The sequence below is a fragment of the Anopheles nili genome, chromosome 3, assembly GCF_943737925.1.
Source record: "Anopheles nili chromosome 3, idAnoNiliSN_F5_01, whole genome shotgun sequence".
Classification (NCBI taxonomy): Eukaryota; Metazoa; Arthropoda; class Insecta; order Diptera; family Culicidae; genus Anopheles; species Anopheles nili.
In genome coordinates this window covers 39109821-39127403 of record NC_071292.1, presented here as the reverse complement: position 1 = coordinate 39127403, position 17583 = coordinate 39109821, and the positions used below count along the sequence as shown (strand labels likewise).

Here is a 17583-nt window from a genome sequence, read left to right as displayed (position 1 = left end):
ATGAACAGGAGGGTTTTACCTAGCTGTTCGGTATGGTGTAACCCCTTTCATATCACAAGACTGCATGCATGAAATATCCCGGTAAACTTTTTTCTCATTTCGTAGTTGCGCATTATTAAGGAATATATCTTGTTGAAAGTATAACAACCACACATTTCTAGAACGAACAATATTGCTCGATAAATACTGCAAATCAAATGAAGTGACATTTGCACTGGCAATGTTACAAAGCATCTAAGGCAATGTTAATATGCGATCTAAGAAAAAACTAGAGCACTTGACATTTTAGTAGAAAAAAGAATAAGCATTTTTATGTTTACTTACTACATCAAAACATTACAAGCGTAATTACATTCGGTGAATGTAAAAACTTTCTTATCAGTTTCGCTACTACTTATTTATTAATGAATAAGGTAATGATACGACTAACACTACAGACTATTGGAATTACTTCAAAACAAAATAAAGGGAAAAACCGCGCATGATTCAGCGAACGCTATTGGAATCAAACGAGTGTGAAACGCTCCCCAAGTAGTCATTAAGCCGGCATCTTCATATCGAGTTCTAATTTACAAAAACTGCAAACACTACCATGAGGATGTTTTACTCCTCATACCATGTTGGCGCACATCATCGAGCCCCATATAATTTATTCGTTTAAAATTTTTGCATCTCTAGAGTTTTGGCATATTTGGAACCTAAAATTAAAAATTTGTATTCGTTTCCAACTATCAACTCAGTTATTAAAATAGGTCACACTACGTCCATCGTTCAATTTTTCCCGCTTTCGTTAATTCTTTTATCATTTTAAAGCACCAAGCAAATATTTTAACACCTTGGGGACAACAGATAAGGTAATTTTTTGTTTGAATATTAGAGATAACAAATTGATATATCTACTTTATGAAGACTGCAATAATGTATTCCATGAAATTTGAAAGTAGTTTAATGTAGAGCAAATATAAGAGATGTATGAATTTTGTTTAATTTTTCAACTTTTTTGCTTTAGGGAAGTATTAGATACTAAGTAAAGTCACTTACAATTAACTAAATATGTCACAAGATTGTGTATCTAAGGTTACATTGAAATTTATTTGCTATTCAGCTGATTTTAGTGTTCTTTTAATTTTGAAATGATTTACTTAGATCTTGTCACCGATCCTTTGTTTTAACTACTTCACACCTAGATGGCGCTAGTGGTTGACTAAATCCGTTGAAATATTCCATTGGAATTTTTTAAAACCGTTGAACTGCACCTCCAACAGTACATCTTTTAAAATTCAATTGGAAAATATGCAGTGAATGAAATAAAACAAATAAACAAACGTTACTTACAAATTTTGCAGAACCTTTTATTGCTATTCATTTCTTTTAAGGGGTTGCCAATAAATCTCCCCCATTGTCTCAGTAATAGTACGCAAGATAACAATTTGCCAGACCCCAAGATCCCGTGCCACATTAAATATACTTTTGCCGGCCCAATGAAGCCGTCTGCATCGGGACGCTGTTCTCGATGTATTGCACCGTGGCCGTCACGCTCGAGTCAATGGCTTTGGTGCCACTCTTGTGAGATCGTTTCATCGCCCGCTTTCTATCATGCCCGTTGGCAGCGTTCATCGCTTCCAGCATCAACCCATCCACAGTCTGCAGGCTCTGGGCGCGTTGCAACGACAAACGCAGCGGTTTCTTAGGTGGTGCGGGCCGTACACCAACACCATGCTTTCCCACCGGTCCAGACGGTTCCGAAGCGTACTGATCGTTCGTATCGGACTCAAAGTCCAGACTCTTCACCGTGCGAATGTCACCTCGACGTCCCGTCGTGGCACTGTCGATTGTGGCCGCCGCCACCAAACGCTTCCGGTCACCGTTCAAGTGCTCCACACTACGGGCGTGATTGCGAATGTGGCTGTGTTGCAGCAACCGACCCCGATCGGAGTCGTTTTCCAGATCGGTAGTGCTGCGCTGCAGCTTCGCTCCGAACTGCTGCAAGTAGCGTTCTCGATCCAACCGACGTGACTCACGCTCACGCTTGTCCCGTTCCTTACGACTGTAGTACTGAGCCGCCAGCGATTCACTGACACCGCCATTAATACAGATCTTCGACGATGAGAGCGAGTTCCTGAGGTTGTACTTCAGCACGTCTGATCCGCCGTTCGTCAGCTCGCCGTTGATTCGATCGCATTCCTTAATGATGGTGGTCGTCGTGACGTGTCCTGGGCTGCCGTTACGTGGCGGTGATCCTCGCTCGTCGATGTAGTTGTAAATGTGCGGTGGTTGTGGTGTTTTACCCTCCGGAGGCGTCGACGGTGGAGACGTGATGCTAATGGACGTGATGTGCGCTCCGCCACTTCCGTTCACGGCCACCCCACCGGTGCGGATCGTTCCGTGTTCCTTCGCAGTCAGCAACTCCTTCACTTGATCCTCGAGGTACGAGATGCGATGCTGTAGTCGAACATTGTCCGCTTGCGATTGCTGCAGTGACTGCTGAGACAAGGCTCCCAAGCCGCTAGGTGGTGTTTTGCGAACTCTTGCCACAACCACATCCGATTTGGAATGAGAACCGATAGCACGCACCATCTCCTCACGGTTGCGCCCTCCGATCGCTTTACCGTTGATCTCAATGATGCGATCTCCTCGCTGAAGACTCTCGCCATCCAATACCCAGTCGACCCAGAAGCCGGGCTGTTCATTCCGGGTGCTGGCATTCCAACGGCCCGTCGATGCACGGACAGCCAACAGGCTTAGACTGGCGCCCGACTGCAGCAGACCGTGCAGTGTATTTGGTTCGTGTTTTGGTTTATCTAGCCGACCCTGAAGAGCCCGCGCTTCTTCGACCAACGACAACAGCTGCAGCTCTTCGCGACCCAAGGCGTACTCTAGCTCGGCCTGCCGGATGCGTACGTCGATGTTACTGCAAAACAAAAGCATCACTATTAGGACTCTGGTGTGTGGGTCACAGGACCTTCACTGGCACTTACTCCGTCACGTCGAGCTTTTCCAGCGCTGATTTCAAGCTTTTGATCACATGTCGCTTCGTTTCGGCGTCCGATTTCAACTTCGCTAGGCGCTGTTCGGCCACCGGTCGTTCAGTTTCATCCAGCGGAGGTCCTGTCGGGCGGGGCAGCTTTCCCAAGCCGAGCTGCAGCCGCAGGCTGAAGAAGAAAGATACAGGCAACACGTGTTACTAGGGAAAACATGCACCGTTAAACAGACAGTCGAACTGACCTCTGTATGACCGCTTCACGATCCTGTAGGGCTGATCGGAGTTCACGTGAGGGTGCCGATTCCGGTCGAGGTGAGGAGCGAGCCGACAAGGACCCTCCCAAGGATGTTCCTTTTCTTCTTCGTGGGGTTCCGGCACACAGCGACACCTCAATGTTCGCCATCTGAAATGACATGAAAGCAACAAACGGAGAGCTGAATATAGTTAGATCTTTTTTGCGAGGAAAGCGCATTCGTTTACCTTTGCTTCTAAGGTTTCCAGTTGTGACATTCTCGGAGGATGTTGATGCAGCTTTCCATGTGATGGAAGAATTGTCTGCAAAGAAAAAGGCGCTCAGTAATGGGGGGGTAAAAATTCATTTCACTCATGAAACGCATTAATGAGTGCATCATCATCCATTAAGTGCGCGGTTGGGATTGATATAAAAATAAATTATTTACGCGGGCTAAATCTCAGCGGTTGCATATATCACGATGTCAAAACGAAGCATCCCTCTGCCTACCACCAGTGGCATTAGTGAAATCATTTGTGCTCACGGAATAATAATAACCCCGCGGTGGCAAACACAATAAATGCATTATCATTACGCAACACCACAACCTAATGTGAGGCCCTTCGTTGCTATTCAAAGCAACTGGCCTCTCTTCGCTGGCATAATGCAGCTGCCACCTCCGTCGGGGAAGGAATATCAACAAGCTTGCACTTTATATTTCCTGACACGCTTCACGATGGCGAACAGATCAAGCCCGGAGGTCCATCATTTGCTGGAATAAATGCGCCAACCCTTGGTTGCCGCTAAGTATAGACCCTCCGCTCACGATCCTCGACGGTTTCGGTGGTTTCGTCGTTGGCTCTCGAAAAAATCGCCAAATTGGCCTCTACCGAAGCCTCGATCAGCGCCGGTTGAAGGTGCTAACCCATACTTTTCCTTAATGGTTCAAATAAATTTATCACGACGCCGATACGCCGACCGCAGCAACATCGCACCACATGCGCGAAAAATGCGGCTTCAGCATCGCTTTCGAAATCATAAACCACATTTTCTCCAAAGCCTCGCGTTAGACCCGAGCTGAGATCTGTTTCTATCCGCGTTTGTCGGCAGTCCCAGCCAGCTACAGCCGCATCAAAAGGCCGAATCATTTGCGCAAAGCTGAGGGTTTTTATTTTGCCTCGCAGCACGCTCATCACAGAAGAATGTGTCAACCGGCAACTTTCCCCTCTACTGCTCGGCAACACCAGTTTATCATTTATCATCGCTCCAGGCGGCGCATAATCAATCATCGACATCCGGACGAATGGCGGGTTTGCTCGTGGTTAGAGCTCGTGGTCGGTCTCGAGGAACCAGTCGATCTCGATGACGTGTTCCGAAGCGGCAGTCTCGATTGTTTCGCCCTTTTGCCCCAACCAGATGGCAGTTGCATTAGCACGATGGCACAACGATCGCTCACTTCCGATCGAGCGGGAAACCTTTAATGCTGGTTCACTATGGAGCGCAGTTGGAAGCACATGCACATGTGGGAACAACACACTTACCATCGAGGAGGAACGCTCATTCAGAAATGCTCTCGATATAGTGGCGGGCGAATGGTTGACGATGAGGCTACCGGATTCCATCACGACACTATCATGATGATCGATTGAAGACAGCGCGAGTCACTGCAAGGCCAGCTCTGGCAAACTGGCTGCTCTGAAACAACAAATGGGAACCGAGCATTAGGTATGTTAGACGTATGGGGTGTTGGATATGATAGCAGTATGTTTCGAATGATTGTGTTTCGAGGAAAAGATATAAAAAAAACACATTTACCCTGACCAAGCTACTGCTGCCTCTGTTGCACCCTGCCCAAAAAAGTAAATTGACACAATTGCGCATCAATCAATCTCGAAACAGAAATTGTTCATCGTTCAATTTACCAATCATCAACCAGCGAATTTATGAGCCCATTTTACCTTTCCTTCACGGTACCTTGATGCGATATGAAGTCGTATTTCACATCGGGTTTCAATAGTTACAATTTAGCGTTATTTAGGGCATTTTGCTACTAACAATAGACAGACCTTATTTAATACGCCCATTGTTCGGTCCACCTTTCTCCTGTCTTTCGTGGCTTTTAGCAAAGAAAGTCAATCATTTCTATATTCATCATACATTTTCTACCCATGGCATTCGATTTCTAAGCGATATCTACAATTCAAACATTGGTGAAATATGGTTTTCTGCAGATTGGTGATAAACATGAGCGTATTGATATGATTACTGCAGTTTGCATGTATGTACCCGATGTAGTATTCTGTTTGAATTCATTGAATTCTGTTTCATTTCAATTGATTAAAATTAGACTTTGTACATTTTACTTTATAATTCATTCGCTATTCACCGGTATTGGTTAAGTAAAGTCAATCAAGCACACACATACAATTTGGCTTTGGAGTCATACCATCGACATCTACTCGCAGATCCTTAATTGAGCGGTAATCGTTCAAACGATCTCACCCACAAACTCGACCAATTGAGATAATTTAACGTACCTGCGGAACGGCACCTTCTTCTCAACATTGAATAACGAAAACCAGACGAATATTCTACGGCATGGCATGCTCGTCAAACGAGCACCTTACCTGGCTGCCAAAGCAGACAATACCGTCCAGAAGAAGCGTGCTCGAAGGAGCATCGGATGCGCTCCAGTTTGCACTTAATTTGCCTCCAATTTGTCTGCTCGACTCGACCCAAACAAAACTCACCAACCCAACGCCAGCCCATGCTGACTGCTATGATATAATGCAGCACAAATTGCTCTTCTTTCTCGAAATCGCCCCGTGTCGGCGTTTCGTCATCAGTACGCTCCGATGTACAGCACATGTGTGCGATCATACGCCCGAAGCATAACGCATAACCGTCTCATCGCGCAAAACAAACGACACGCAACGCAGCGCTATCGTGCAAGTCTCTCCCGGTGGTAGAACATTGCGGCCTATTCGTACGTGCCCTGAGGTGCTCGTCGCGATCGCGTTGCTTATGGAACGATTAGCGAAAAGAGTGGCTCATAAATAAAGAAGTTGCATGCCGCGCCGCGTCTGGGTAGAAGCGAATTAATTGATCGCAACGCCGGCTGCCGAAGCGTGGAATTCGCGCAGGGACACTTAGGCGAACGCGATTGTTGAACGCGAGCCCTTCCAGCAGCATTGCAAGCACACTGGCGCACGTAACGATGAGTCTGGAGCACGACCAAACCGCCACGCAGCAGCTGGCTTAGGTAAAGGCTGAACGAACGCAACCAATTATGTAATTAAGAAATTTCACGTTTCGAAGAACTTTCAGTATAAGAACCAACGAAAAAAAAACGGAAATTCTATTGCCAAAGTAACACGCTCAAAGTTTAACGAGAATTCGATTAATTTTTCTTTTAAACGCCTTGCGATAAAACCTCTGAATCACATTTCATAGACAATAGAATGAGGAATATTAGTTCTCACAAAAATGATAACAACTTTTATCGATTTATTTCTAAAATAAACATTCGAACAAGATTTTTGAGATATTTAGTTTAATGTAGAAATACATTACCCAACGGTTTCCACAGTTATCTATTCTCACAATAATTCAAACTACAAATGCTCCAGTATCGCAACAAGCGATGGCGAAGAAATGTGAATCCAACTCCTTCCGCTCGCATTTTTCTTCCATTTTTTGTTGTTGTTCGCAGGTCTAGTAGATTTCTATACTTTCGCGACTCTAATACCGCCGGCCAAACGTTTACTAACTAGGCTCGGAACTGTTTAATTGACCTTTACTTTCGGCGAGCCGATCTGGACGGTAAATTGATTCATTTTTTTTTAGTTTTTACCCTCTTGCCCTCCACAATACGCCCCTACTTTCGCCCCCAACTAGAGGAGAAAGAGTGAGAGGCAAATAAAACAAGCACCACAGTCGACGATCGCGCGCTGTGAAACTAAACGAAAGAGAAATTTATTTTAAGCAGCTCTATCGAAAGTGCGGCTAGTTTTTTTTCGGTATTTTTATTCCCCATTTTTTTGTTGTTGCCATTTTCACGTTTCATTTCGATTACGGCCCTCCGTAGCTCCCAGAGCCGATGGGAAGCGCATCTGAACGCCGACGCTAACAGGCCGAAATACGCAGCCATGCTAATGACCGGTCCGGTAGTGGCAAAAGGTGATAATTTCTTTATGAAGCTTTATTGCCCAGCTAGTGAGCTACCTTAATTTTCACTTCCTCCAAAGCCACCAAAGCTCAAAACGACCAAGACCGTCCCATAAATAAAAATGACTCCACGGCTCTACACAAGTACGATCTGGTGCCTGGGAACACACCGATCTGGAGCCATATTGCTGTCGATCGATCCGCAGCTGGACCTGCGACTTGAGGATCAAAAAATCGATAGATCCCTCGTCCGATCCCTTCGAGAGCCTATCGGTTGTTTCCTCAACTAGAGGTCTCCGCTCTCGACCGGGATCGCCCATTAAAGAGGCATTAAATTCTATTGCGGCAGTATTTTTTCCTCTTTTTCGGGCCAGTGTCCATCTTATCAACGCCACTCGATCTTCGCTAGACCGAATGCGTTTTTATTTTTCGCTTTATCTTTCGGCTCTGCTTCGACCAGAAACTCCAGGTTCGCCTTTCGCGCCGCTTTGGGAGCTGTGTTGGGTTGGTTCAGTCCATTTATTACACGGCCCCGTGAGCTGGTAGAACGATCTTTACACCTCAGCGGCCCCACAGAGGGCCTGTTTTTGCCCGCATCAGCCAGACCGTCGTGTTCTTTCTGCCCTGTGCACGGAACCGTATCGCCGCTACGGGGCGCGCTTCTTCCGGTGGTACAAGTTTCTTATGTATTATGAATGTTTCTTTGTTTATTTTTTTTACTTCCCCAACCCACTCTGGATCCTTTCCCGGCCTACGTCACGCATCGGTGCACGGCGAAGGAGCCAAACGAGCCGATTCCTGCAGGTACCAACATTAAGACTTCATTCACACACCGCCTGATCCCGAGACCACAGGAACACCAGCAAATCGGCACGCAATTCTCCAATCAACCAACCGAGAACTGGAGTTTGCGGCTGTTGGGCCCTCGAGCCTCGAGCTGACGACCTCCCCCCGACCGACACGGTTGAGTGTGAGAATTTTGCTCACCAATTCCCCACCGCCTATGTTCCATTCCGACACTGGTTATTCGGTTCGTAAACCAACCGAGAATTAACCACAAAACCCTGGCAAAGCGATGGAATATCGCCAATGCCGCTTCGTGCCAGAATAATTGTGTGAATTCTGGGCCTTCATGCGCCAGCTCAAGGCACACTCTCGTTAAACGACGTGCCGTCCGGGGGCGGTTCGCTTTTTTATGTTTCGCGACACTTCCGGTCCCAACCCTGAGGTGCTCTATCAAGCCGGGGTTTTATTGAAATGTTTTGCCTAAGCTATGGCCCGAAGGCTTCAGGTACCTTCACGGTATACGGAAGAATGAAGGCGACATTCGCGGCCTAAATTTTTGTGAGGTTAACCAAGGTGACATTCTTGGCGTACTTCTCACGCGCCGTCAGAATTATGATCGAACCCAACGCGATGGGGTCACATTCATTAAGCAAATTGTGCCTCATGCGTTGGTAGCCGTTGTATGCGGGCCGGAGTAAACTGTGCAGGATGCGATTAAATAAATTAATGGTAACGAATGTCAAATGGCCCCTTGGTAAATGTTCCCGAAAAATAATGCCTACAGAACATGAAGAAATGTCGATGGGTTTCCCAAATTGTTGGTGGTCCGAAAAACATTAGGAAAACCGGAGCACTAGCGTGAACGAAAAACGTTCGATGTTCAACTCAATAATTGTTATTCTGGTAAACTTTTACTTTTTTTACGGTAGTATTATTTTCCTTTAATGGGAATATACACGTTATAAATGAGGATATATCAAACTAGGATCTTGAAAATTATGCACATTCATAAAAAGGTAATTTACAGCTAATAACGAAGCAGTAAAATTAATATTCAACAATCAGCATTCGGTTGGGTTTTATATTTTATTTTTCACTCGCACAGCGTGATCGTAAATATTACAGAACGGTGGTTAGTTTTGATTTCTAACGTTCCAGATTTTTCTCTCTGTTATTTGCCATTTGCTGGATTGTTGCAGCCAACGGTTGATAGATAGATCGTACATCTTTTCATTGGACAAATTGTTATTGGATTGGTTCAAGATCTAAATCTAGAATCACCATCGAGTACCAACGAGCATTACATACACATTCCAACCCAGGTTTCAGGTTTGGTGGCGCAGAACGGCTTAACAATGCTGAACCATGCGCAGTGAAGGATTAGCAGTGATTCATTTCATTTCCGCATGTAACAATCAGGGTTTCAGATCAAATAAACCATGCCCCCATGCTCACTGCCGAAGGTTGCGATTGGTATGGGTTTGCGTCTAGAACCAGCTTATACAACGGGACCGAATTGAGAATTGAGAGTGCTTGCAATAAATTTTACAACTCACCAAAAGCGAACGACTTTAAATAATTTATACGGGATTGAATGGAATTACACGCGATCGACGTTAACAATTAGCGTTCACCAAACGCACCACATTCACGGCCCAACACGAAAGGGCGACATTGTCCAGGCTAGGGCGTGTTTTGAGCGCCTTTCGTAACATCCTCCCATGCAATTTTCCCCCGACAAGGTCGTAACGCATCTCCTGATGACTCGGTGACTCTCGAACCCGATCCCTTGCCAAAGCGCACCCAGGGCCAGCGGCACTTATTGCCGCAAGGGTACGAACTGTGCGGACGATAAATCACGAGTCCACAACCCTCGCGAAAAACCAACTCCGAGTTGATGTACCCAAGCCCAACTCAAGCCAACCAACCAGCCATGTGCCAGGACAGAGTGGACACACTGACGCAAGTCCCTTCGACGAGTTCCACTAGCACTGATGCATGAACTTGACCACAAGTTGCCCACGATGCGCAACAAAGGGCCGGCCAAAGACGTTACGCATGATTTCGTCCCTTCGTTCCGCCGTTCAGCTAAATATGTTGCATTGTCCATTGCACACACACACACACACACACACACACGCACAAGGCCCTCAGTTTGACCGAGGTTGATAAACGCATCCGGACCCATGCGATCGATACACCGCTGCACCGGAGACCGAACCCTTCCCGTATGGCAGCAGCTGAAAGCAGCTGTTTGGATGTACAAATTAATTTTGACCAACGCTCTCACACGCACCCCGATGTTGGCTTTCGTTTCCCCCTCCGTCGGTGCATAACCGGCCGCTAATGCACCGTGGCATTGTCGTCATGCACCGGTGCATTGCGATGCCTGCAGCCTATGGCGATGGGAATTGCGCCGAATGACATCCCGCGTGATGTGCCGGGCAATATGCGTTTCCGGATGATGGACGATGCTTTTGCACGGTCCGACCAAAAGCGACATATTAATCATGGTTATAATTTGCGGGTTGTTTTGTTTCTTTTATTTTTCGGCTGTGGGTAATGCTGCTTAAGTTTATGCATCCGAATTTTACCTTTTGAAATGGTCAACGGAAACGGAGCCTATTTCGTTCCAGCGTTGCAGCCATGTAGTCGGGGCCAAGCGTTGCTTTAAAAATGAACCGCTACCGACAGAAAAGCGAGGACAATTTGAAGGACTTTCGCATTATGCATGGTCAAGATGTTTTAGGCCGAATGTAAATTTTAGAACCATGCAAAATTTATAATACTCGAGATACTGGTGGTTCACTAGCGATCGGGTAAAATCTGATTCGAATGAGGACACTATAATTTTTGAGATTTATCCGAGTCATTCTTTGCCCCACTTGAGACACGCTGGAAATTTTTTCCCTATTTTAGGTGAATATAGTAGAATACACAACTAATTTTGAGTTATTTTTCCTCAAAACTGGCTTTACATCCACAACGACACGATAGATGAAAAGATCGAAAATGATAGCTTTCTAGCAAAATAGTAACAACCATATTCAAAGTTCATCCTATCGAACGAAACTATGATTTCAGATTTTCATTTTTGACTTTACCGATGAGTGTTTCAAAATGAAACGCAAACAGCAAAGCGACTACACGCTGCATTGAGTAGTATCCAATGCATGCCGCCTAGTCTCCAAAGTGCAGTTAGAAAAGGTGTACTAATAACGTAGTTAGAAAAAGGCGTGCTAATAACATGCTAGACCGAAAAACTGTCAGCCTTGATTCTGTGCCATGCCCCCGCTAAAATCCTTTGGAGCTGTGTCGGTCGACTCTAAGCCGGTTTCCCAACGAAAACACGCATCTGAGACAGTCGCCGTTCATCACCCACGAAATAATATTCGAACATACTTCATATAGCTTGAGTCAGCGCGCAATCTCGCGAAGGCGTTCATGAGTTGAAACAAAAGCAGTCCCATGTAAGGTTAAACGGGAGAGACACCAAACCGGTGAGCTGGGGTAGCCAAAATACGATCCATAGCACCAGTCACTAAGCACCAACGTAAAGTCGACCGTCAGAACCGGAAGTCTATCGATTGTATGCCGCCAGACGACCAGCTCTTGCTATCAGTCAGCTTCTTTTAGCTGACGTTTCGCTCTGCGCCATCAAAACAAAGCAACCGCAGACGTGATCAGGAAGAACAAATTCAAACGAATCCAAGTAGGCTGTGACGGCTGGGAAAGAAAACGGCAGCACATAAATCCAAGTCGCGCATATCGTTTGTCGAATAAGTGCCGTTTGAGTGTGTATCAAATTTCGCAAACGTCTTTATTTTAGAGGCGAATGTAGCCACGCCGGCTCAAAGTCGCTATAAAAATACACAAAAAAAAAAAAAAAAAAAAAAAAAAAAAACGTCTTTATGCGTCTCCCAAAATTAAGCACATCGTATCCCGCGACACACTCGAGACACTAGAGGAGTGCCCACGAGGCTCCGATCGCTCGAAGTCGAGACACACCTTTGCCGCACGCTTTGTTTGAGGCCGATTTTAATGGTCTGTATACACGGTGTGTAAACAATTGCAACAAATCAAAACGGCCGCTGACGAGTCGCTCTAGCCGCAGGCCGGAATGTAACGCAAAGTGGGAAACATAACCTCCCATACTCACGCACTCGCAGTACATTAACATCGGCATGATCTCTTCGCACCCTGCCACGCCACAACAATGGCCAAGCAACACAAGAGGCGCAGGAAAGATACGATCCCAAACACACGCCTCCCAAAGGCAGGCGAATGCATAACATCGAGCAAAAAGAAAACTAATGCAGCAAATGTGCCAGTCTTATGGAGGTGGTAGCTTTGACGCCCACCCAACTCAAGTGCTGGTGCTGCAGCTTTTGGCCTATTCAGCCACGTCGGTCTTCGACGCTGGTTCCCCACGCTACAATAGCTACAATTATAAATGCAATTTACCGTGCACGCGGCAAACGTTTGGCGCTAATGTGCATTAGTGGTTGGTTGCCTCTGATGGATGGTCGGAACGGGCGAGCGGAGCGATTGGGCGCGTCTTTGTGCATACCTCGGGGTAAGAGAGCAAACAGCTCAACAAAGATGAGAAAACGTTCAACTCCTTCCTTGGCAGCACCCCTAAAGTGCCATTACAATACTGCGCCACCTGGCGGCGACACACGCACTTTCAGGGGCCATATAAGCCTCGCCAGTTATCCGGATCAATCACGGGCCTGTCTGGCCTGTTTAGTTCGACGACTGAGGACCGGTAACGGGGACAAACAGTTTTAATGACTTCCAATCAGCTTTCTCCAGTGATCGATTCCCGCCACCGTGACACCGAGGTTAGCGATTAGCCTGCCAAGGTTAACCATCGACCATCCGAGCCGACATCCGCCGATTATACTGCTTCACGCTAAACGTCCTTCGATCGCAAGTACCCGCGCTTCCTGAGCTAGTCATCAGGTCGTGGTGAAGGAGGCGTCGTCGATAAATGCGTCAGTGTGTCATTGCATATTTATTAGCCATCGCTCGGTGTTGGAATCTGCGCCTGCGAGACCGGTTCCACAGGCCGGATGAATCGATCGGCCATTCCGACGATCCGACGTGTAAGCTGAGCTGAGGTGTCTCGTCAAAATTGCCGCTTCCAGCGCGATCTCGTGTGGAATCGAGAAGGGAATGTCTACGCAGGTGGGTTCCGGTGACTGGAAAACTGTATCATTCCGAGTCGTGCTGGTTAGCGCAAGCTTAAGGTATTATTGCGACTCGTTGGGCTCGTTTCTCTTCAATGAGCGCCACATTAGACATTCCAACCAACCTTGTTTCGAGGTACAACCTGTTGTCTTTCCGCCAGGACCAGTTGTGGCTCGTGAATTGAACTTTCAAACTTCTCCCCGAGATCGTCACGTTCCGGTGGGAACAGTCACCCGAAAACCCTCAAAGGCATGAGGTGATTGTGCATTATCCCGCACAGTAACAACACGCAAATCCACTGTTCCTATGCTACGATGCTGCGATCAAGCGCCCTGTGGGAATCTTCGAAATGTATTCTCAACATTATGCATAACCCATCCATCGAGCAATCCTCACATCAGTCATACACATTCTGTCAACTCTGCTATCACATCAATCGATCGGATCGGAGCGAATCGATTTGCATTGAAAACGCGAATTAAAGCGTACTTCGGATGATTCCATAAACGCTGCCCCATTACAGCCAATCGACAATATTATATTCCTGCGCGTTTGCTCGCATCACATTCCAAAAACATTGTGGGTAAATCGGCCGGGGCCAACCAATGATGGTGATGATGATGGTTGTTGCTTGTTTCTCATCCTTCCCTTCAATCTAGCAGCACGAGCCCTGTCCGACGAGGTGCGCTCGTGCGTTGAATTCATTAAACCAAACCGGCCCAAGGAGAGTTTGCGCATGATTTATCACTGGCATATCGATAATCCTGTCGATCTGCCTTCGAGCCCGAGCTGCTTCGTCTGTGTTTGTGGTTCGCATTTTCTAACCTTCTCCCCCTTTATTGGGCCCGTTGTGGTGCGGCGAAGCGAAAGAAAATAATCCGAAATAGGGGCATCAACAATAAACGCACGATGCGTGTGTGGCGAAGAAAAAAAAACCCTCACCCAGGGAGCGAATCCAGGCTGGATTGGTTTTGTTTGTGATAATCGTACATATGACCCAATTGTTCGATGATCAAATTACACAGCTCGCTACAACGCCAAACGCTTGTCCGCGCAAGAAAACCCGCGGAAATGCGCGGGTCGAGAGCTTGGCGCTTTCCGCGATTTGCTTCGCGCACGTTGCATTCACGTCACTTCGCACACGATCCTCTCTCGATCGCGCGATCGATCCGATTCGAGAAAGAAAGCACTCTTTTCCCCCAACCAAAATAACCAGCAAACAAGCCATATCTCGATCTCGAACCACTCGTCGTTTTGTGCGTGTGCGCTTCTTTCCTTCTGCAGGCGGTGTGTTACAGCGCATCTCGAAACGTAACATAACGTTACATACCACCTCCAGTTCCCACTGCGCCATGGGTCAGCCTCATCGAGGTGCTCTGGCGCTCGGTTTATTGTTGTAGCCGTGTTTTTTTTTCACCTTTTTCCGCGCCCTAGTGCTGGCACATCCCCAATATTCCCCCCAGAGAGTCCGTGTCGACGGCAACTGCGTGCTGCTTTCTTCACCTGCTGCTGCTCGCGGATCGGAACGCGTTGCTGTCCGGGGCTTATCTCAGGTGCAATTTTCACTCACCGATTAAGCTCAATTTCACATTCTTAGCCTGTGCGCGCCTCGTGCACAGCCGTTGAAGACAATGGCACACTGTTCCGGGATGGCTGGGAAATGGCCACCAGCATCAGACAATCTGAGCCCTTCGCGCACGCGCGTTTCGTAAGCCCTAGAGCCCTGCGAACGATGATCACGACGTGACCGACCGCCCTGGCAAAATTATTTTGGCTGCGGGTCGTGGTCAATATTACGCCGGTCGAGATTGCGCAATGTTGAGGTTGAATCTCATCTTCGAGCCCAAAAAAAAATACGAGCCCCATCCCCATCCAAACTGAGGAATTTCCAACCGGAAACCATCCAGCGAACAGTGCAGAACACCTTTTCCTGTCCAAGACTCATCCCATGGCCCTGGTGAATGGGATTCCATTTGTTCGCTTCCGTTGGCAGAGCCCTTTTGCATACAATCGGCTAATAGGTGATGACACTTTTGAGTTATGCGAAAACACAACAACTCATTTGTACGCGGTGGCCTTGTGCCAGTGCTGGGCTGGTGATGTCGTTATGGTAAAAGCCCCAAGTTAGCTGGCATCTCCAGCATTCGCCCTCTTGGGAGGCCGTCGGTTTGAATTAGCGACTTTCTTTCGCTGTACGCCGGTTGTGGGAATCGTTTTGAATTGTGTTGCTACCGCGCACAGGCCCGCGCGCAGTCTAAATGAAATTAAATGCATAGTAATGAGGTAGGTAAACTACATTCATTTGATTTGTAACACCTGCCAAAACATCCAGCACGAACAGAACGTGCAGAGCTGGCAAGGTTTGTGTGGAATGGCAGAACGAATAAGCGACCCAATGTCACAAGATCGATTATACTGCATCATGAAACACTCCCTCCCTTTATTGAGAAAAAATGTTTTTTTTTGCTTGCAATACTTTATTATTTCAATAAAGTTGGAATTTATGAGATTTAAATTCCTATTGCTTGTAGAAGACAAAATCAATTTTGGTTATTTATTAACAAAATTTTGTATTTTGTCTTTAAATTAATTTTCTAACATCATCACGGAGACTAATGTTATCAGTAATTGAGCTCTATCAACTAATTTACATTTATGCTTCTCATTTAAATTTCAACGAGACCAAAAACGTAGAAAAAAATAATTATTATTTGACTATCTCTTAGTATACATACTGACCTAGTGTTCTTAGAAAATTGATAGCTCATTGCCATGGAGTTTTACTAAAAATTTATCAACCAAGAAGCAGCATCTCTTTTCCGTTTCAAACAATGCTTTTCCTTAGAAAACACTCCACAGGTTCTACTTGATCTGCCGCTAAAAAGCAAACACAAACCGTTTGCCAGAACAAACCGAGCAACCGCAACCGTTTCGCATTTCTGCTGCTTTCGCATACAAAACCCACGGTAAACGATCGAAAGGAAAACGGAAACATGAACGTTGGCCATCGGTCGAGTGCCGGCTGGCGGGAAATGTTCTCGGACAAGTAATGGGCCCTTCGCGAAGGAAGTGCACCCTCTCGGAACAATGCACCGGTGGTCATTTTCTCACACACGAAGGAAGAAAGGAAACGCGCAAGAAAATTCACCAAGGCGAATGGAAATGTGCATCGACCTGCAAACTGCCGGACGACAATGAAGTGCAGCCGTTGATCGATGGCGTGAGAGAATGTAGCAGGCAACAACACAAAAAAGTGGGAAAAAACTATCCCAAACTTTACTTGCAGCAGGTCGAGATGACATGCTGCGTTGTTGTTGCGCATGCTTCCAGCATATCGCCTGCGTATCGACACTTTACAAAACTTCACCCTCGTCTAGAACGGTCGAAGAAAGCCAACGAGAAGGGAAACAACGACATCAACGACGCCAACCGATAGGAAGAAAGCAGAAATTAGGGTGAGAAAACGTTTGAGAGCCCCTTTTTAGCCCTCATTGTCAGATAACTCGACGAAAGGACATTTCCAAACGCATGGCACAAACAAACGGCCCAATTTAGTTGTGTGAAGAGTTCTATCCTTTCACGTACCTTGTGCACGGTGTATCTGGGTGGCTCAGATGGTCTCGAACGTGGATATCCTTGTGATGCCTGGCGCAACAAACTTTACCACCATTTCGACACAAATTTGAGAGCAGGGCTTAAATATCACCGAACATAAACACACGCCAATGAACACGCAAGCAAACGATCGGGCTTCACCAAGCCCACGTTGGTTTGTTTGTAAGCCACCACTGCACGCCTTCTTTTGTTCTCACGATGCACATGCACTACGCTGCCCCCGCTAGGAATTCTTGTCCGAGCGACGTTTATTTGCCTTCTATCAGCGCTCGGGATGATTCCACAAACACACGGTGAATGTAATTGATTTTGCGCCTCAGATGGCACCGAGCAGAGATAAACAAACTCAAGTGCGGCTAAAGTGCAGGGCTTCCGACGTCGACCTCTATGCCCAACTGGTGCAACCGCAGAGAGCCGATGGGATTCCGTTCAGTTTCTACCGTGCGAAGTATCAGTTTTCAACGACACAACACACGCGCACCGTTTACAGTCCTATCGCGCAAACCACGACGTGCGTACGCACGCAGTAACGGACGAATTCGAAATGGCGGCAGCGCGCGCCTGCTACGCAATGTCAACTTTGAGAGGGAACCAGCGCTGACAGCAA

General features: G+C 46.7%; 1 protein-coding gene across 1 annotated transcript; it reads right to left on the bottom strand.

The window, feature by feature from the left end:
• Nucleotides 1-1361: 1361 nt before the first annotated feature.
• Nucleotides 1362-16967, bottom strand: LOC128723313 (uncharacterized). Its single transcript, XM_053817040.1, has 6 exons — nt 16947-16967; nt 4757-4905; nt 3464-3538; nt 3226-3386; nt 2979-3152; nt 1362-2911 (listed from the first exon to the last, which is right to left on the bottom strand). The coding sequence occupies exons 2-6, from the start codon at nt 4835-4837 to the stop codon at nt 1459-1461; spliced, it is 1944 nt and encodes a 647-aa protein (XP_053673015.1). The 5' UTR covers nt 4838-4905; nt 16947-16967; the 3' UTR covers nt 1362-1458.
• Nucleotides 16968-17583: the final 616 nt, after the last annotated feature.

Bases quoted from the DNA above. Each gene is read 5' to 3' on its own strand.
- LOC128723313 (XM_053817040.1), bottom strand. From the start codon at position 4,837: ATGGAATCCGGTAGCCTCATCGTCAACCATTCGCCCGCCACTATATCG. The intron at 3,539-4,756 runs GTAAGTGTGTTG...TTTTCTTTGCAG, and splicing joins ATGAGCGTTCCTCCTCGATG to ACAATTCTTCCATCACATGG. The intron at 3,387-3,463 runs GTAAACGAATGC...ATGTCATTTCAG, and splicing joins TGGAAACCTTAGAAGCAAAG to ATGGCGAACATTGAGGTGTC.